Here is a 21,510-nt window from a genome sequence, read left to right as displayed (position 1 = left end):
TTTCCATTGTGGTTTCGTTTCCTCTGGGGCAGCCTCGCACGTGGAGCAGCGGAGGTCAAGCCGAAGGGAAGTGGCTCTGCCCACGCCAGGCGGCCCCAGCTCAGGCCACCACCTCCCGGCCTGCTGGGATTCCGGTGAAGGACTGAGGACTCTTCTGCCGGGAGGCGTCTGCTTTTCCCATATTCCATTCAAACTCCCTCCTGCGAGGCGGAAACGAACACCTGGTTCCTCTTCCCCCTTTTCTGTCCCATCTCATCTCTTTCTCTCCCCTATTTATTCATAGCCCAGCCACCGCCTGGGGTTCTGGTGCTCTCCACTATCCATAATGCAAGAAGGGGTGGTGCTCAGAAACGTCTGTTATGCCCACGTTTGGCACGAACCCCTGATCCGTGCAAGCAATCACGCCAGGCTACCCCCCTCCCTCCCCGCACGAACCCCGGCACAGTGGCGCCCAGGGGCCGGCGTGGACCGGAACGCGAGACTGCAGAGCTGACGCCTATCTGCGGGGGTGACGCCGTGCCTCCAACGGCTGTGTCAGGGGAAGTAATATTTATACCAGGCCACCGCCAGCCGTGTTCCTAGCACAGCCGGGCTGTGGCCCGGGCCACTGAGGCACTGTGCAGAGGAAGCTGTGGTCCCTGTGATCCCTCCATTTACTATAATTACTCTGAGAGAGAGAGACAAGTTCTGCATACGAAACTGGGCTTGAATTATTCATGATAATAATCTGTGCGTTAGGACTCATATGTTGTCAAGAGCATGTTTGATTAAAGAGCTTCACAGTAAACAAGGCGATCATTAAAGTTGCCTTGAGGGGTTATAAATAGCGGTTTTATGTCTTAAAGCCGACATTTTTGCAAGACTGGAGTCACAAGGCTGCTTTACATATGCGATGAGGGGAACCAGCATACAGGCCCACTGTAAATTCTTACGCCTTGGGCCGACAAGACTTTATGGACGGCAGCTTGTTAAACCCGCTTCCTACACCGAGGCCGTGGCTACTCACCTGAGAAACTTCCGTTATCATTCATCCATTTTGAGGACTGTAGCTGGCTACCTCTCATGCCTTCTTGAGCACAGTTCTGTTTTGTGTGCCAGACCCTAAACACGCAATTAAGAAATCCTGGTAGGCAGATGTTCCTGCCCCTTCCCTGCTGTGTCATTTCAGCGCCAAGCCTCATGAACAAGAGGAGAATGACAAGCGTTTGTTGTAAAACTGTTTGCTGTCAAATTTTCTGAAGTGGAAGGAATCTGATTTGGACCAGAAATGTCGCTTCTAGTAGCATGTTGGCTGTGGAAAACATTACTGCCACAACACGGGAGACGCAGTTGTAGGCGCAGACCCAGACTTCTTCCATTAATTTCAATTTTATCTGAACGACTCTTTCCATAATAAATAAGCATTAAGCAAATAAGTTGAAGCATTCGACTGACGGGGGTTGACAAAACGTGGATTAAATTTGACAAATTCGGTTTTACTCGTGTTCTCATGGGCACAATGAAACAAATTAAAACTAGTTATTAAACTTTTTACAACATCACAAGTGGCACCGTACTGGCTGAATGCAAACTACTGCCTCCTACCAGAGCTGCGGTGCACAGAATGGGAAGTGTGATGATGTAACCGCAGTTCTGTGTTGGTGTGTTGGCGTTCACTCACCCTGCCCGACCTTCATGATGACCTTCATGGAGCGGCTCCTGCACACGCCTCCTTCCCGATTCTCCAGGCCTTCTAGAGATCCATTGGATGTAGCTGCGATATGGGGGAAAAGGGGGGAAACGGAGCATGAATAGCAGGAGTGGAAGCCGGATGTGAACGCACGTGCGAGTTATGTGAGAGGCGGCGTTGCGAGACACCACCAGCTGGGGGCAGGGCCCCGTCTCTCTCTTTACTGTCACTGCTTTGAAAAGCTGTTGTGAAATTATACCGGCCAACGTTAATCTCCTCCGTGACTGCGTGAGTGTGGAGCTGTTGGCCTGGAGCACTGCTTTCCCTTTCAGCGTATAATTAGGGAACTACTGGCTGTTGAGGAGACCTGAGGTATTTAGTTTAGGGGCTTGTCTGTCCTGTTAGCATCAGTTCAAATGGGTGGGGGGTGGGGCAGAGATCTGTCCCTCACGCCACATCTCACTTCGCCGGAAGCCGAACACAATTGCAGGCTTATTCTGCATCGGGGGGGGGGGGGGGGGGGGGGGGGGGGGGGGGGGGGGGGGGGGGGACACGACCTGCAGAGAAAGTGCATTAGAGCAGCCGTGTCAGGGCCGGAGACGCCGCCTTTCATAGAAGATCCTCAGATCTTCAGCCTCTGCTGTACCCCCCCCCCCCCCCCCCCCCCACTAGCTCTTTTTCATCCTCCCATTCACCCTGTCAACTTCATTTGCTTGTCAAGATGCGGCATGACATAAGGAACCATTTGGAGTGGCGGTCATCTAATTAGATCTCAGCCCGAGACTGAAAGCCTCCGTGTGCACGCAGAAGAATAGCGACCAGTGAGAGAGCGAAGTGTCGCTCAGCCAGGTAGCGTCGTCCTAGCCCCCCCCCCCCGGGGGGGGTGAGGCCGTGACACACTTGTTAACCTCGCAGTACTGTCTCATCCCAACCCCCCATCGTCAGCCAGCCAGAATCTCCACTTGGAGGTTTTAACACTCAAGGCTGTACAAAAAAAAAGCCACAAGATCATGCCAAAATGTCCTTGGCTAATCTGCTATACACTGTCATGCTCAGAGATTTTATTTTCTACCGGGGATGCTCTCCTTGCCCCCCAAACGCTGTCATCTATAAATGTCCCTCTGCCTTGACTCAGGCTCAGTATGTAGTGTGCTTTAGTTTTTGTTGAGTGGGACTAATGCACAAAGTCCTCCATTTAGCATAACCTGGTCATGATTGAGACAAAACCACATCTTCATAAAAAGCTTTGCAACAACTCCTTTTTGCAGTCGTAAAAACTCGTGAGAGTTTCATATTGTTGAGAAAAGACCTTTGTACTGTTTTTTCCAGAACAATTTTCATACCGAAAGTGACATTTTGCCCAAGATTAGATTTAATCTGTCTGCAAAATGAGACTTCAGACCACTTCTCAGCTCTGCCTGAAAACCCAACACCAATATTACACGAGATGTGGCCTCAAAAACCATTTTACAGTAGTTGGTCAAACATGTTGGATAGTCCCTCTTGGTGTGCCATGTCAAGTTCCAAATGTTTTCCTTTAAATTCTCTTTGAGGTACTTCAGTGGTCTGTAACATACATTTGTAACCAGACCTCTTTCCCTGTCACGCCTGTGCTTTTGATTTACGTTCATCATTTCTGGATGTCGTCGCGCGGCTTCACGTGTGCTGTTTTGGAAACCGGAAGCTGGGGTATTTGATGCTTCCTATATTTAAAATTGGTACCGTAATCCATGAGAGAGGGTGTGAGATGAAGGGAGAAACCTCAGGTGCTACCTGCACTCAGTCAGGTCTACTCGCAAGAGGCCAAAGCCCAAACAGGAACTTGTTTTCCATTGGTAGGCGAGACATAATTCCCCCCCCCCCCTTTCAGTTTAAAATCGGAACGCGGACCACACAAGGTCTTCTGATCCTCCGTGTGAGAAACACAAGACAGTGCCACCATCTCCGTCCCTCTCTCACATCCACTCGGACGTGGGAAGCTGACGCAGGTGTTTGTACTGTCAGTAACAGCCAACAAGGGCCGAGTGATCCTGAAGAAATAACGGAGATGTTCAGGATGTAGACCGGCGGTGGGGAGGAGGTGCCAACTTGAGACAAGGTGGATACGACTTAAGAAATTGTGTCAACTAGGACAAAAGCTTTAAAGAGTCGGAGGTGGTGGTGAGAAACCGAGGCTCACCCACACATAGCTCATGGATTATTAATGTTCCACTCGGCTCTGGAGACGCATAATAAACAGCAAATGATTCATAGTGAAGACAGTGAATTTATTCCTAGGGGTCACCTGACTGACCCAATTTTCCTCAGACAACAGAGTAAATATAGAAAAGAGGCTGGCTTGTTGGTGGGGCCTTTCTTCAATATTCCCCATTCATTCCCAATGGGGCTTTTCACTCTCCCCACTAACCAAGTCATTTGAATCAGGTAATGAAACAAAATGGAGGGGTTGAATACCTGAAACATGGGCACCCAGCTGATTTGATGACATAATGAACTACCCGAGAAAATGGGAAAAGGGCATTACGTACATACACTTAAAGGCTGGCCTAGCAAAATGCTTAAAATTCAACAAAGTCACCAGTAGGGTTGCCTGGTGTGTGACATTTAATGAAAAAACTGATGCTACTTGTTAGGAAATATCTGGAAGGAGATCTGTTACTGAAACTTTGAAAATGAACCTGATATCTAGTCATCCAATAAATACCAGAGGCAAAAATTGTAATGAAATGATTATTAGCCATGAATGGCTCAGAGTGCTAATGGAACACGCTGTTCATTTTCTAACTCCCACTTACTTCTCACATTGTACTTTTTTCTAGATTCGAGATTTCTCAGACATCCTCTCTTTAATAATACAGCAAGACATCCCTGTGTACTCACAGACAGAAGACACCAGCTGTACATCCAAGTTGCCTTGACATTTGCAGTTGTCTTGCCGGACGCAGGGAAAAAAGGGCACATTCCATTTGCACAGCATTAATTCCCCCCCACTACACATGCGCCATGCTGTTGCCGAACTCAGAGAGCCTGTCCTCAGTGAGGCTTCTAAAGGCAAACATGAAATCAACATATGGCTGCAGACAAGTGTCCATTAAGCAGAGGAAAGCTTATTTTAAACGGTAGGATCAGGAAAAGACAACTGAACAGCATGGCAAGAATTTCACACAGTTCAGCACTGTGTCCTTACTCACGCTACCCACACCAAAAAAAGTCTCAACAGTCTAAGGCACCTCACATAGAGACTTGGACGGCGAATCCTTTTGCTAGTTTTGCAACGTTAAGGGTAATGCATGACTCGCTGCTGCTGGGCTAGCTATAGGCGACCAAGGTAGCTGCGTCAGGCTGAGCAGAGCCCGTGGGTGGCAGCTCGTGCACCAGAGCAAAGCTCTTCATTAGACGCAGAGAGTCCCAGAGACATCACAGAGAAGAAACGCCCAGTCTCTCAATGGCCTTTCTGGGAACAGTGTGTCGAGAAGTCTGCAGTAATGACTTTTAACCCTATGGGTGTCTCTCTTACACTCGTCAGCTAAACTCTCTCGGGTTGACTCATTTCAAGTTTTGTGCGCTATCTGGATGCAGACTACAGCGTTATTTTTTTTTTTTATTTCCTTTTGAAAGTCTGTGGAGTTATGTTTTTCTCCTCTTTCCAGGTTTGGGAGGGTTTGGCATTAAAAGTTGTTTGAATCCGCTTAGAATGTTCTGCTAGTTCCTCGAGTTTAGCTCTGATGCAAGGGAAGGTAAACAAGGCACTGCGGCGCGCAACTAAATCTGAGTGAAATGAAGGATGTGGAATAACACGCAGACCCTGGGGAGCAAAGACTATTCATCTGTCTCAAACCATATCAGACCTCTTTTTTTCCCTCCCACTTATCTGGCAAAGGCGGAGGGGGAGAGACTAGCATTTCTCAGATCTCATGACCTTCAGTGCAGTGGTAGCATATTTCACCATACGCATACCGCTTTAACCTGGAAACGGTTCTAGGGAAAAAAAAAAGAAAGAAAGAGTGGAGTGGAGCTCTTATTATGAGCATAGTTTTCATTTCACACCCGGTAATTATTTTCGCTTCACAGTGAAATGAAGGAAATAAACTGATGTTTCGCTTCAGCCAGCAAGTCCAATAAGTCTTCAGTCTTGCAATTTTCTGAACGGGGGAGTGGTATATAAAAACATCAAAGTTTACGGAGGTTACTTTAACCTTTCAAGACAATACCGTTTTTTTTTTTCGTTTAGAGTGCCCATGCCCTGTCACCAGATATTTTGTGGAAAGCGGAAAAAAAAATCCTTCACCTCGTCACGGTCAACACTGGTGGATTAAACAACCAGGCAAAAACAAAGAGGAAAACAGCTTGGCCATCGCTGCCAGTGGAGGGCTATCCCCCTTAAGACAGATGACAGGATCCCGAGCTGGCCAAGAGAGTGTTGCTTTTGGAGACATCTGTGTTATCTTGGCTACTGTGGTGCGCTTAATATTTGGACTTCAATTGGGGCTTAATTGGCTTTGATAGCAAACACATGGGGGAGTGGTGGAGAGGCTGGTTTCCCGGCAGGGGGCTCAAGTGAACTTATGGACTTCCCTAATTTCTGCAGATAAATCAGCGCGAGCCACGCGTTCAGTGGCGGCGTCCGCCGTGCGAGGAACCGCCGCCCGCTGTTACAAGAGGGAGCGGGTGAGTCAGCACTTTTACGCACCTGCAACCACCAAGAGTCACCTCGTCCGTTGGGACTGATACAGATATTAGAAGAACAAATTTTACGAACGAGGGCCCCCTAAAGCTGTCACTCATTTCCTTTCCTAACGTGTGTGAAGGGAATATGGCTGCCAAGCACAGGAACTGCTAAAAAGAAAGAAAAAAAAAGACAGGTCTATCTCTAAAGGAGAATTATGGGGGGAAATGACCAGGCAAAGTCCATATTGCCTGACTCTCCCTAAGCAGAGAAATGTGAATAGAGACTTCAAAGTTCGGTGTATCTCTGCACAGGACTCTGCAGTGACTCTGTCAACATAGAATTAGACACAGTAGCCCATGTGTGTCAGCTGGGAACTTTATGGGCTTAAGACATATAAACACTGTGGTTTAAAAGATTGTTTAAACATCATATATTTTTATGTCTTTTACCCCTTTCCTGCCATTTAGTCATTACTTGTTATTGTTAGTGTTACATACATTATATGGCCAAAACCATGTGGATATGGGATCCTCATACCTATATGAGGACATCCCATTCCATTACCATGGGCATTAATATGGTAATATGAGTTGCCACCTGGAGGCATTTCAGCTACAACAGCCTCTATTCTGGGCCTTCCACTCCATTGTGGAGCACGTCTGTGGGAATTTGTGCCCATTTAGTCAAAAGAGCCTTTTTGTGAGGTCAGACACTGACGTTGGACGTGAAGACCTAGAACACAATCGATGTTCCAGTTCATTCCAAAGGTGTTCAGTGAGCTTGAGGTCAGAGCTGCTCAGTCTGCTGGAGTTTTTCCACACCAAACTCATCAAATCCTGTCTTTATATACTCCACTTTGTGCACAGGGTCACGGTCCTGCTAGAACAGGAAACGACCTTCCCCAAACTGTTGCCACAAAGTTGGAAGAATATAATTGGCTTAAATTGTCTTTGTATGCTGTAGTATTAACATTTCCCTTCACTGGAGCTAAGGGGCCTGGACTAAAACCCTGAAAAACTCAGATCATTATCCGTCCTCCACAAAACTTTACTGTTGGCACTATGAATTCCAGTAGGTAGCATTCTCCTGGCCACTGCCAAAACCGGATCTGTCCATCAGACTGTCAAATAGTGACGTGTGATTGATCACTCCAGGGGACGTATTTCTACCGGTCCAGAGTCCAGCATGTTTTACACAACTCCAGCCAGCACTTGGCATTGTGCATAGTAATCTTGGGCTTGTGTGCAGCTGTTCAGCCATGGAAACCCATTTCATAAAGCTCCTGACGCACAGTTCTTGTGCTGATGTTAGTTCCAGGGCCAGTCTCGAACTCTCCAGTGAGTGATGTAAGACAGGATAGGTGATTTTCACATGCTACACAATTCCGCACCTGGCCGTCCTGCTCTGTGAGCTTGAGTGGTTGTGACCGATCAGTTGTGGCTCCTATGTGCTTCTATTTCAGCACAACCATGCTTACTGTTGACCAGGACCGACCTGAAACTGACTTGTGGAAAAGGCAGCCTCTTATGACAGTGCCATGTTTAAAGTTTATAAGCCACACATTAGAGTATGACCCGCTATACTGCCAGTGTTTGTCTATGCAGACTGCATGGCTATGGGCACGATTTCACATCTGTTAGCAGCAGGTGTGTCTAAAAAACAAGAGTTGTCATTAGTCATTAGAGTTGTCTGCATACTTTTGGCCATATAGTGAATACAGTGTAGCTCCCCTTGTCACAGAACCACTAATCTGAGACAATATCAAAGGCTCCCCTGATGCATACATGCATCTATAGTGCTGACCACTGACAAAAGTGTGGTCTACCTCAGTAATAGGGATCTAAGTAGCTATAGCACGGCAGGGTACCTCAGTAATAAGGATCTAACTCTGCCATACAATCACGTCTACTGGGTACTTTATGTGACGGCGAAACAGAAAAACACAGCTGTCCTTTAAGAATTTTGTCCTGCTCCAATGAGAACGTAACCCCCATCAAAGCCATACCTGTTCCCATAATAGGGCCATTTCATAACCACAAATGCTCTCAGATTTGCAAGATCCCTTTTTAGTAAGGAACAGAAAAACAGTTTGACTCAAAACACACTTGTAATGGAAGCCTAAGGGCATTTGGTGAAAAAGATCAACAATTTCCCCCAGGCTTTCATTATAAATATGTTTTGAGTCAACGGTTTTGTTATTCCTCTCTAAGTACAGAGAAATGCATCGGAATTATTGTCCGTGGTAATCGACCACGCGCTTCAGATATGGCAGATAGAGATTAGGTTGCAAATATACTGGAGTGTTCCTTTAAGGTGGTGTGCATGTAAAAAAAAAACTGCTTACTAGGTAATTTTACAATATTATATTCCATTTTGTAAGGCATCAGCCCAGGCTGAGCAGTACTGAAATAACTCCTTATCACCTGCACATAACACTCAGCATAGATAATATTAGCATTCCTTTCCATCTAGTCCTAAATATGCGTTCATACAGAACATTTCAAATTCTGTATTCATACAGAATATTTAAAATTCCCTGTTCCTACAGCTCTTCACTTTTGGTTGTATTTGGTAGAGGCTTAAATCAAATCAAATCGCTGCAAAGTGACGACATAGTATGAATGTGGGCCAAAAACAAATTTGGTTGAATAGTGATGTGGATTTCAAGTCGTGTGAGATGCCAAGGTAGTGGTGCAGGGTGTGCCTCGTAGCTGTGAACACAGACGTGTGGTGCACAGTTAGTCCTGGAGTGCTGAGGACTCGAGAGCAAATGTAAGGACTCAACATCTCCAACCGCAGCACACGAGCAGCAGAGCACTTATTCAAGTGTTGATGCTGTTGGCAGTCATGGCGGGTTTGGCCATCGGAAAAAAAAATAGCTTATTACTCACTTTCGGGGTTTGTGCTCAGCCTTCGAGATAAACACGGCAGAAATGTGCCTCCACTTGGGTGTGGTGTACGTGAGCGGACACCTCATTGACCCAGATCAATGATGCAACATGAACTTAGGATCTAAATGCAGGATGTAACAGACTCGTCAACGCAGTCCTGGTCCTCAGGGAAGATGTTTTAGGCACTAAATCAATGGTTAGCAATGGAGATGGCCAATTAGAGACTGCAGTTTCCTTCTGGCTGAAAGGGTGAAGGGTTCTGCCGGGTCATAAAGACCGTGAAAGTCACCATCTGGTCAAACTGCTGACGATGACAAATTGAAGACAAATCATGCCCCCCATTAGACAGAAAAATAAATAAACAAATTGCTTTGTCTTGGTTAAAATCTTCAGGTAAATCTTTCTTTCTTTTGCAACTGCAATATCAACTGACATCCTCAACGCTTTTACTCCTGTATCTCACTGCCATATGTGCTATAAGGGAAGTTTTAAAGTAAAGCCAAAATCTAAGTTACCCCAGGGAGATTCAACTTCTCTTTCTCATCCACATTCAACTAAAAAATATCTGTCTAGATGGTTGGTCCACAAAGCACTTTAGTCAGTCCTCTTAAACTGAAGCCTCCAGTCAAGGTGTGAAATGGTCTATTACCATGCCGTCACCCTTTCACACATAATAAAGACAAAAAGGATGTTAAAAAGCTACAAGATCTGCGACTAACCAAGAGGTTTAAAACACACTCTTTATATTTATATTTTGTTTGTGAGTTCGTCTAGTTGACAGTGACTCACTTAAACATTTTAAAGTACTCAGTCCCACAGACCATAAAGAGTGACCGAACAGAAGTCTGACTGTTAGGTGTGAAAAACCCAGATGTGTTTTAACCCCCATAATTATACGGCTTTCAATTTTGCACTTTATGTATGTTAAAATCATTTGCGGTGCAAATGACCTTATGGGTCTGTACGTTTGGCAGGAGGGGGGAAGGGTCAGCCCGAAGTCTCGGAGAGAGGAAAACGTGGATCAAAATTCAACTGGAATATTCAGCAGACAGCCTTCGGCACAGTATTAGATAGTGTGTGTGTGCATGTGTGTAGATGAGTGTGCGCGTGTGCATGCATTAATGTGCGACTCCGAGTGCGTGCGTGCATCTTTGCGCATGCGTGTACATATGTGTGTGTGTCTGTGTGTGTGTGTGTGTGTGTGTCTGCGTGCCGGACGGCTTCTTCTTCTATTGTTGAGCTCGAGTGCAGGCGCAGTGACCTTTAGCGTAGGACCCCAGTCTGCAACTCTCCTTGTGCCAATGGCACCCAGGCAATTAACATCAACAGCAACAAAAAACAAACACACACAACGCCACGAAACAGGGGCGTTATCCTTCAAATAAATGCACACTAGACGGGGTCTTCCACTTATCCACAGCTCATGTGGAAGAAACCTATGCAATCATAAATAATCTATCCTTCTCAAACAGGCCAAACTGACACGCTTGTGTGGTATTAAGCTCAGCGCGTGCTTGTGAACCATTGATCTATTTAGTGCAGTGGCCTGTTTTTCAATGTCGTACTTTGATGAGGACAGTCACATTTCATTAAATCTACACCCTGTCAGGTCGAGTCACCCACGAGTTCCAGAGGACTCGAGGAGACCATCTGTCCTCCACAGAGACTCATTCTGCACAGCAAGAGAGGGAGAGAGCGAGAGAGTGAGTGTGAGTGTGTGTGTATGTGTGTAAGTGAGAGAGAGAGTGTGTGTGAGAGTGAGAGAGTGAGAGAGAGAGGGAGTGAGAGAGAGAGAGAGAGAGAGAGAGAGAGAGAGAGAGAGAGAGAGAGAGAGAGAGAGAGAGAGAGAAGAGTAGGCTTATTACCCCCACCTGTCTGTAGCTAGGCAGCTGAAGCATGTCAAAGTCCCGGCAGGATCTCGCCGTGGCCCTGTGAACACGCCGTGTGGATGAAGTGGCCTCCCGCTTGGACCTGCCGAGCCTTTCAGTCACGATTGCCCACACACGCAGGTGGCACGGCGGCACGGCCCTTCTCCCGGCCAGCCGGGCACCGGCACGTTGGCGGCGCACGCAGCTCCTCGCCACGCGCACTACTTCAGCCGCGTGAATTATTCATGGGACTGCTAAATTGCACACGGGTCTACTGGCCCTTTCTCTGCGTCGTGATACCATCTAATGGAATTTCGCCGCCGAACTCGCAGAAACGCAGCCCGACTGAAATGAACGGGCAGGTCGGCGCGAATGTCAACCGAAGCCGACGTGTGCCTAATGTCCTGAGTCTGAACGGCCGTACGCAGCCGGACCAAAGAAGGTCAGAAATCCTGATAAACGTAAGGAGGACCCGCTATTGAGAGGCAGTCTTGAAAAATTGCTCTGGAAATTGCTTGAGGTGGGATTTTGAAGAGGGGAGCTGGTGTAAATCCAACACGGGGGGGGGTTCCTAATAAATGAATCTGGGGTGGATCAAGATGACTGCTGCTTCTGCTGGTGGCTGGGCCACTTTCAGTCCACACGGATTCCTCTGACCCAAGATGGATGATTATCTGCTTCTTCAACATGTTCCCGTGAGAGAATGAGAGATAGACCAAGAGGAGGAGAGGAAGAAAGAAAGAAGCAAAAGGAGGTATGTGAGCAAGAGGGGGGAAAATCACTCAAACACAAACAAAGTCACAGCGATGGCACTCTTGAAGAAACACGAGAGGGGAGAGAGAAAGAGGCGGAATTTGGCCTCCGCTTGTCTCGCCCAAACCTCAGGCAGGGATAAGACCTCAAAATGGATTCTGCTGATTACATCCTTGCAAACATTAAGCTGTCCCTGCAATCAGTTACAGGGCAGGCGGATCTGAGGCTCGGCCCCGATGACGTTTGAGAATAAGGCACCGAGGCTCAGACCTGTAATCGGCCAACTTAACGCAAGTTCGTCAGTGACGTCTCCCATAGCAAGCGTAAACATGATCCTAATTTTAAAAAATGCATCTCTTTTTTCATCGGATTCAGCCATTTATTCCGTAAATCCGCAACAGTTCTAGGAAGCCCAGCCAACTGCATGGAGCACGCGGGTCTATGACCAGGCAATCAGAACCATGTGGTGTGTGTGATGCAAATCTCCCGGCTGCACGGAGGGGTTATGATACACAGATGGAAGGAGCCGAGATCACAGTCAAATGTCAGGGTATTAAAATAGACACACGGAGCCTCATGAAAGTTATTTCAAACAAAACCCAGCCTGAGCTACCAGCCGTACGCTTTGGGTTCTGTAGGATGAAGGTGAGGTGGTGGAAGAGAGGAAGACATAATGTGCTGTGAAAACCAAAACGTATCAGTGAACAACGAGCCAAACGACCATATGTGAGGGAAGGTGTAACGTTCGGAGGGGCAGCCACCTAAAGCCCTCAGCGTTCATCACCTCTGTTCGCACCGCCTTCGCTGTGTCGACAGACATTTGACTGCACTTTGGTCATTTCAAGGAAAGTTGGCTCATCTTGCCAAGACTTTACTTAACATTATATGGGCTGTGGAGCCACAAAGCCCAGAGCAGGGCTTCATTTCATCAAGGCCGTGTAATTTGTAATGTTCTGCCGAATGACTTAGAGACAACACCTATTTTCCTGTTGATTGAATCTTCAGTGTAATATGGAATGCATTTTTGCAGAGTGAGAGTATGTGTGTGTGTGTGTGTGTGTGTGTGTGTGTGTGTGTGTGTGTGTGTGTGTGTATGTGTGTGTGTGTGTGTGCGTGAGAGAGAGAGGGGTGTATGTTTTTTTTCCAGTAAACGTGCTTATTCATCTGGTCATGAAATTGAGAACACATTTAGCGCAATATTACTGAATGAGTAAATGACAAGTCCAGACAAACCCAGACTGTCATGACCGTACTTAGATAGGCCCTCACAGGGGATTTCTAAGCAGCTTCTCTGTGATAGACCAAAGCAACATTTATGTAAAAAAAAAAAAAACGTGATCTGATAAGATTCTCAAAAATTCATACCAAAGTTAGTATAAACTGTCTTGTCAGTAGGGGTTCAATGATGTACTAAATACTGATAATATAATTTATTATTAATAATAATAATAATAATAATAATAATAATAATAATAATAATATAATACTACTATTATAATACTATAATAATGAAACTATTAATATACTACTATAATACTACTACTACTGCTAATATAATATTACACCTCCTTACACTCCTTAATACAAAAGTCATAAATTAACTCAATAAAACACTAAGGAAGAGCAAAAAGTAAATAAAAGAAATGGAAAATTTTAAACAAAAAATATAATACAGTACAGTAAAATAAAAAAGTAGAAATAATTACAGTTACATATATTACGCTGATAAGTATATTATGATAACTGACATTTTCATTATCATCCCTTTCACTCTAAAATATATTCTTCTCTTATGGTATCAGTCCTGATGTCCCAGATTGAGTGTGAGGTTTAGAGGTTTACAGTCATTGCTGCTGTACAGGCAAATTTCATTGATTTGCCATTGAATGTTCAATATTAGGTTCAAGGACTCACAGGCAAATTGTGTTTAGCTACACTTTAACTAATACATGAATCTGGGCCTTGCAGGAGTGGTTTTACAAATCAAGGAATACATGTTTACTTGTTTAATGCATCATCCAGTGTTGCAGATGCAGATTCCAACAGAAACCGTGAGTAATACACTTGCACATTTAAATCATTTACTAAGGAGAATGCTTTTTTAGCTATCATGGTTGAGAACTGATTTATATCAACTAAGAATGCACTGTATTTTTTATTTTTTTTTTCCGCTCTTCTTGGCATTTGCTTGTGTTGTAACCGCGGCCAACAACAGCTATAGCATTTGCTAGGCGGAATGCTAATTCTTCCAGCAGACTCACTTGCCAAAAGAGATAGAGGTGGTAAACAAAGCTCAAGACTCAAGGCTCGAGAAGCTTCTCCAAGAGATGTTCTGCAGTGCAGTGATGCCTACAGGTGGAAGAAAGCACGACCACACAAGAACAGCCCACCAAGGGCTCTGCTGCTACCGCCAGGTTCACACACACTCCAGAAAACTCTGGAAAACTCCAGAAGAATTGATTTGACATTTACACCACAGCCAGTATTTTGGCCAGATCAGACGCAGAAGACGATTCCTTCATAACATGCAAATTAAAATGTTTAGTTTGGCAGTGCTGAAAAATAACACCTAATATCAATCTTGTTCCCCAGTGTAGGAACCTTTCGAATGGATGTCTCAAGCCTACACAGTCTGACAATTGGTTCCAAAAGAGACATACCATATGTGCAGCCTAGAATTGCCAAGAAGCACTGTGGTATGTTAAGAGCCGTAAGTTCTCACAAAGTTGGAGAAGGGAGGAGGGGCAAATTAGGTGCAAAAAACACCCATCAAAATCAAAATAAATTAGGACGAGACAAAGGCTGTGCGTGCTGCTTAGCTTCTGGTCTTTGTGGAGAAGAACCATATGGGCATGTCAGAGCATCGCCACTGAAGAAGTCAGACGGCAGGAGATGCTCGCTTCGAGCGTAGTCTGTTTTCGCCTAATGTCATCAATCATTATACACCAAGTCCCTTGCACAATGGTGGTGAATGAGACCGCTTAAGTCCCTGTTGTGTCTCTGGTAAAACGCGATTAACAATCCACGCTCACTAGTCTCCATTACGCAAGCTGAAAAACGAGAAGCCATGTACGTGAACCGGGCTGTTTGTGGTCGTGCTGGAACGGAACACGGACCATTTCGCATTTCAGCTGAATTCACAGAAATGGATTCTGCTTTTGCCAACCAGCCAAGGATTTATACCCTTATTTATGTGTTGGACTACCGCAATTATTTCCATCACAGTCCCAAAATTCATGTTTGTTTTTTCATTACTTCATACGGGTGCTGTTTAATCAAAGCCCTGCAAGCGTAACCCCCAAAAAATTCCCTATCATCATCTGAACCAAAGTGGCAACATCTATCGCCCGTCTTCGAGCTAACATGGTGAGATTTTCCTCGGAGTGCAACCAGTTTTTTCCCTCTAAAGAAACGACGGACAATGTTTAGAAAACCGTGCTTTAGAACAGCAATGTGACAGTTGCATTTACAAAACAACGATGACAAAAAAAAGATTGTCAGACATCGCAGTGCTGTTTTTTTGTGGGTTTCTTTTCCTTTTTTGTATTTGGCAGACAGTCTGTAGAACGTCCCTGAGAAATCAAAGCGTGGGGAGGACAAAGCCCTGTTTGTCACACTGAAACAACCAAATTGGAGAAGGCTTCAAGCTGCGATTGGAGTTAAGGGTTTGGCCACCGATGAAAGGCATCTAAAATGTCTCTTGGCGTATTGGAGGGCATATGGGAGGAACCCACTAGCCAGAAGAGGAAGATGTCCCAGTGGCCTAACCCAGCTTCTCCACTCCATGACAGACCAGCTCTTCGCACCCTCTGTTGGCTTCTGTCGTCATATCCCCTCATGACAAGGCGCTAAACAACATTATAAAACATAAATCAGCCCCACCTGGCAGCCGGAAAGTCATAAACGAACGCCCGTCTTCGCCTGAGAGGAAAAGGTATTGATTTCAGTCCATATCACACCGCCTCGGGGTACCAAACGAGCACGGCAGAGGCGCCTGACTCACCGTAATGAAGCCAAGAGACGAGGCACGTGTGCTCGCTAACGCGGGAAGCTACTGGACGGAAACGTCGAGGGCGCTGATTGCTCTGCTTCAACTGAGTTTGGCGAGTGAGAGCCATTAGCATACGCTAACAGGGTTGGGGGGCAGGCAAAGAGCTGGAATAAGATGAGCGGGAGCCCTAATGTGTGAGGGACGAGTGGCTGCTTCTCAAATATCGAGATGACTTTAACTGACACAGAGTAAATGAATGCCAGATGAGTCTGTGGCTGTAGGCTCCTACGGCCACAGTAGCCGCCCATGACGGACGGCTTCTGCACGCCCATGACAGACGATAAAACAACAGAAAACAATAGAGTTTTCACTACAATTTCAGAGTTCTCTTTTTTTTTCTTCACAGAGGGAAATTTTTCACAGGCGGCTGCCACGAACACAACAAATGAAATCTTCAGGGAAGATTCAAAATGCATATGGAGTCTCTCCATTCATGGCCCGTATGAAACAAAGCAGCGCGTGGGCTGTGGGGAGTAGTCGTAGCCCTCACCTGAGCGGAGTAAAACCCACTCCGCTCACACCTATCCGCACGTCTTCACGTACGTGCTTATCTGAGGCCACATTACATTCTCTCATCTGCCATTCTGTCAGTGCTTTTAACATTGACCCCTTTCTCACTTTTTTTTTTTTTCTTTTCCGGGCCTGGTGCTCTTACTCCCCCTCCACCCCACCCCTGCCTCGCAATGCATTAGTGGGAAGGGAGAGGGAGCCTTTGGTTGACAGGATGTTCAATGCGGGAGGATGGAGGAAAATAATAATAATAATAATAAAAGTGTGGTAGGCCGTGGTCCGGAGGTGCGGTGGGAGTGGCAGCTGTCTCCGTGCTTCACGCCGCCCCACCCGTGTGCCGCTACAGGAAATCAATGGCCATCCGACGGCAGCGAGAGTCCTCCCAGAGGACAGGGGAAAAAAAACGCCTCAGCGTTAAAGCCTCGGAAAGTAAAAAAATGAAAATAATAAAATCACAAGCCAGACTCCAGCACAAGCCGGGGCTGGACGCTAACACGCATGGGCGTGTGTGGGTTGGTGGGGGTGCGGTGCAATCACGGTCTTCAAATGGGTTTAATGACTTCAGCAGGGCCTGCTGCCTGCATGGGCCATCAGGCAGGTTTTTGTTGTCCAAGCCGCCAGGTTGTTGACCTGGACCTGGTGGTCTCCCTGACCGCCAAATGGCAGCAGGGCTTGAATTTAGATCAGGGGGTTATCACTGTCTGGCCCCCCGCTGGGACCCGCTGACCCCTGGAGTCCCTGAGTAAGCAGAGAGTCTGGGCAGATGGAGCTTGGAGGAACAGGGCTAATGGGGCAGGCTGCTGGACACTGGGCAGGAGGGCAGGCGAAGGTAGGCGAGAAGCTGACCTGCAGACATTCACACCATTTGGTATTTGTTTGTGTTTTTTTTCCTGAAACCCCCCCCCCCCCCCCCCCCCCCCCCCGCCCGTCTCAAGTGGCACACACAGAGGAGAATGTCATTCACCAGAACAGTGACCCTCTTCTCATATAGTCAAGAACGTGAGTAAGACGGGCTGTGTGTGTGTGTGTGTGTATGTGTGTGTGTGTGTGTGTGTGTGTGTGTGTGTGTGTGTGTGTGTGTGTGTGTGTGTGTGTGTGTGTGTGAAGAGAGAAAAAGAAAGAATGAGTTTGAGAACAAGACAGAATTAAGAACGAATCAAGAACTACCGAAAAAAAAAACATGTTAGCAAATCTTTTGCCTACATTCCTGAACGAAATCATCAGGCAAACTTGTCTTTATGTAACAGCCATTTTTACCGCCGGCATGCTCCACTTTTTCCAAGAGGAACAAATAGGTTAGGAAAACGCCTCTACTTCCTGTGTTCCCTCTCCCCTAAGCTCATTAAGGCCATGGTTGTGCTTACATGAATGCACAAGCACATCCATTATGTAAAAGATAGATGATGTGTGTCACTATCTGTGCAATGTGGGCAAAAATAACCCCCCAATCCCTCTGAATCTGCAACTTCGCCATCCCAGTAGTTTTCATCAACACTAGACAGCCGTGTGCAAAAAATATGTCAAATGTACCACTCCTCCCTTCCCCGCCAACCATACCCCCCACCACCAAAACAAAAACAGAAAAAAAAAATAAATAAATATACGCATTGCACTAACAGAAACAACACAAAGCATTGTGGTTTGGCCCACATGCAGGGCTGTCTGGGAGGAGGCCGCTCTGTAAAATCTCAGGTCTGTAAAATCTCTGGTATGTAAAATCTCTGGTATGTAAAATCTCAGGCATGCTTGACTTACACGTGATGTAGTAGTCTGCGTTCTTCTTGAACTCCAGGCCCATGTAATTGGGGCTGAACTCCTGGAACTTGATTGTGAATTTGATGTCCTTCTCGGGTTTATTGCAGGTTACCAACACGTACGGGTCCAGAACAGTACTGCAGGACTCCACCTGTTCCTTCTTTACCAGGTACAGCTTGTAGTACTCATACAGCTGGTTAGTATCTGCCTTGGGACAGATAATATCCATCTTGTCTCCAATATCTGGATAGATCACCAAGCCTTTGCCACTCTGAAACCTGGATTATGAAGAAAAAGTCAAAATGTCATGTTTAATCCCTAGAATCCCTAGAATTGAATCTAATTCAAATAGCAATCTGTCTGTAAAATACAAATCTTCTAATATTTATTAGACCAAAATATAAACATTGTGTCCAAACATTAAAGGCTTACTTAGAGGTACAGTGATAAGTCAAACATTTATCCACGTACTTTATCATTTTACAGAGTACATGAGTGTGTTCAGGGGACTTATTCACTCAGCATGACCATTGTTCATTTCTGTGTCATACTCTGTTACAGCACTTCAGGTTACAAGTATCCTTTGTTTAGTTTTTTTTATTTAATATAGTCATCAAGCAGATGGTAATGTTTCAGTTCAGTTGTTATTCTAGCGTGAACTACTAGGCTATTTGCTAATCCCACTTGTTCTCATTTGTTAATTTATCTGTAGCAGAAGGAAGAAGACGTATTTTTGAAGACTCGAAGACAGGAAGCCCAGTCTGATATTAAACAGCTGATGCTGTCTGTTTTGATTCAGAACAGACATGAAGAATCACCGTTGTGGACTTCTTATGGGTATAAAATGTCAAGTGAGTTCAGAGTCAACACAAATGATTAACTCAGAGAGGTTGATTGTTTTAACCGGGAATATCCATACAACTTTATACCAGAAGAAATAAATCCTTTAGTAATCTTGCTTAATAACAATATATATATTGATATTCTTGTTAAATGAGAAGAAAAAAATAAACAGAAAATCTGAAAGAATTTTAACCTACGTCACAATTTTTGGCTCTTCTAGCATACTTCTGAATAAAACCCAACGGACCCGTATATTGAGGTGCGTAGAACATCTCCACCTCACGATGCCCAAGCGCTCCACACTCCTGCTCCTGTGCGTTGGCGTGACTCAAGCGTGGCATGTGTGGTCAGGGTTTTCTCACACTGACCCAGATGAGCACGGGCTAACACAAATACGCCATCATGAGCTGAATATGAACAACAGGCTGTCGCCACTGACACCGCGCTGTCGTGCACTGCTGTCTGAAACGGAGAGTCAGAATTTTAATGAACTCTCAGCAAAAAAAAAAAAAAAGAGTCACCATTACAGGATTAGAGCTTTCAGCAGCGGCTGCTCTGAGCATGTGGAAATGGAGCAGGACCCTCATACAGAACGTGCTCTTTTAAGGAACAGGAATCCCACTGCAAAGTATGTGGTGAAAGAAACGGCCTATATGAGTAATATGCCATCAGGCAGGAATAACTTCTTGCAAATTTACAAATGGAAAACCGTTGGTGTACATTTATCGTCTGGTACAGAGGAACGAGGGGAACGAGGGGTCCTTTGTCCAATCCACTCCAACTATTTGCCTAGTTTTCACTCGTGAGCCCATTTATGTCCAAAAAGACAAGGCCTCAATCTTCTTCTAATTGGATTTACAAGATGCAGCAATGAGGCATAAACAAGTTGCCATGGCAACTCTGGGCTTTGTTGTCGACCACCTCACCTCCCCTGTCCTCATACAAACCCCCCCATTCCAAATCTCTTTTACCCTTGCACAAATTCACCCTTTAAATTTAACAACACACAAGTTACGTTTTTCACTCAGTAACTGGGATGGATTTAAAGGGGAATGAAAACAGACTGGGTTTCGTAAGTGCTCTTATTATAAGGAATGGGACACAGTTACTGCAGTTCGACTCATGCAACTGCTCTTAAAATTACATTTGCAGAAGCGTTCACCAAAATAGGGACAAACAAAACATCCATTTACTATTGCTAGCGTTCGAAACAAGAGAACAATCTCCTTTCTGATTAATTGATAAATCATCCCTTTGCTCCTTGAATCTGGGCTCGCTGCTCCGGCTGCCCGGGCCTTTGTTAAACGTAAAGGATAATGAGGTTCTGGCTCGGCCCGAAGGCTGGAAACACTGTCACAGATGTGAGCTAACCGGTGTAAAGGAACCAGGGCGGCAATTAGTGTTTACCCCGGTTTTTAAAAGCCTTCCATTTGGCAACAGTAATCACCGCTAGCATCCAAAATGGGGAGCTAAAGTTAACCACAGAGAGGGCACGCCACTCTGTTTCCATACCTTTCTGTAGGGGCTACATTTGTGTGGGTTAAGCTCAGTGACTTGGAGCACATGGCACACGGGGGGCGCACGTGGAATTTCTGGTGGAGGGAAGGAGCATAAAGTTAAAAATTCTCCTCAAGTTAATCACTTATCAAAGGCCTGTTAATGTCCAACTGACTGAGTAATGGTTGTTGGTATAACAAGGATGATGGGGTCGTTGTTCCTCCCTGAATAACTGCTTTATGAGTAGGAGAGAAAAGCCAAGAGAGGATCCGGGTGTGAGAAAGCTGTAAAATTTCGTAATAAACCTCTTCCCTCCACAACATCAGGCTCCCTTTAAAGCAACATTCTCTCTTGTATCTTTGTATCGGTCGCTAATATCCACGGCTAACCTAGCTGGCATTTTTTTCGGTCCCCCCTCAAGGCACTGCGGCTCATCTGAAAAGGAGGCAAGGAGGAGGTCTGCAAAAAAAAAAAAAAACTCTGTGAGAACCCCAATTCTCAGTCTGCACCTCCCCTTCAGACATTCCAAGAAAGACTATAGGCACATGATTTGGCACCCCCCCGTCCCACGCTCCGGCCCAGTCTGAAAGCACCCCTACGCTCAAGCACCACTACAAAAGCACGGCGGGGTGCTAGAACAGGCTGGGCAGCCAGACAGGGCCTGCCTCAGCCCCTCAGCCCCTCAGCCAAACTCAGTCATAACGCACTGCGTGAGCCTCTTGCGGGCTATAAGGTAAACCCGAATCCAAATTCTGTTTCGTGAGCCTTGGACAACCACTGCCAAGCCCTCCGTGCTGCTCAATGCAAAGGTTCACAGGAGGCAAATTGCGTTAAATTGATTTCTCTCAATAAAATGGAATAGCACAGATCATATTTCAATTAATCCCCCCCCCCATGTTAATTTGCCCCCAATGGCCCAGTATGGAGAGTAAGGTACTGTGTTTTCTCTTCTGTCTGTGAGGTACCAAGCGTTGTATATAAAAATGCAGCTTTTATTCATATTA

The 21,510-nt window shown here is 45.8% G+C and overlaps 1 protein-coding gene across 2 annotated transcripts in view; it reads right to left on the bottom strand.

Moving 5' to 3' along the window:
• LOC143527443 (ephrin-B1-like) overlaps nt 1–21,510 on the bottom strand; it is an 84,601-nt gene that overhangs the window by 6,656 nt on the left and 56,435 nt on the right. For both annotated transcript variants that reach the window (XM_077022654.1, XM_077022653.1), the window contains 2 exons: nt 18,167–18,444; nt 1,661–1,753 (listed from right to left, as the gene is read on the bottom strand). In XM_077022654.1, coding sequence (XP_076878769.1) covers nt 1,661–1,753; nt 18,167–18,444 — 371 coding nt within the window. The remainder of the gene's footprint in view (nt 1–1,660; nt 1,754–18,166; nt 18,445–21,510) is intronic.

Source organism: Brachyhypopomus gauderio, chromosome 11, assembly GCF_052324685.1.
Source record: "Brachyhypopomus gauderio isolate BG-103 chromosome 11, BGAUD_0.2, whole genome shotgun sequence".
Taxonomy (NCBI): Eukaryota; Metazoa; Chordata; class Actinopteri; order Gymnotiformes; family Hypopomidae; genus Brachyhypopomus; species Brachyhypopomus gauderio.
This window is presented reverse-complemented; position numbering and strand designations above follow the sequence as displayed.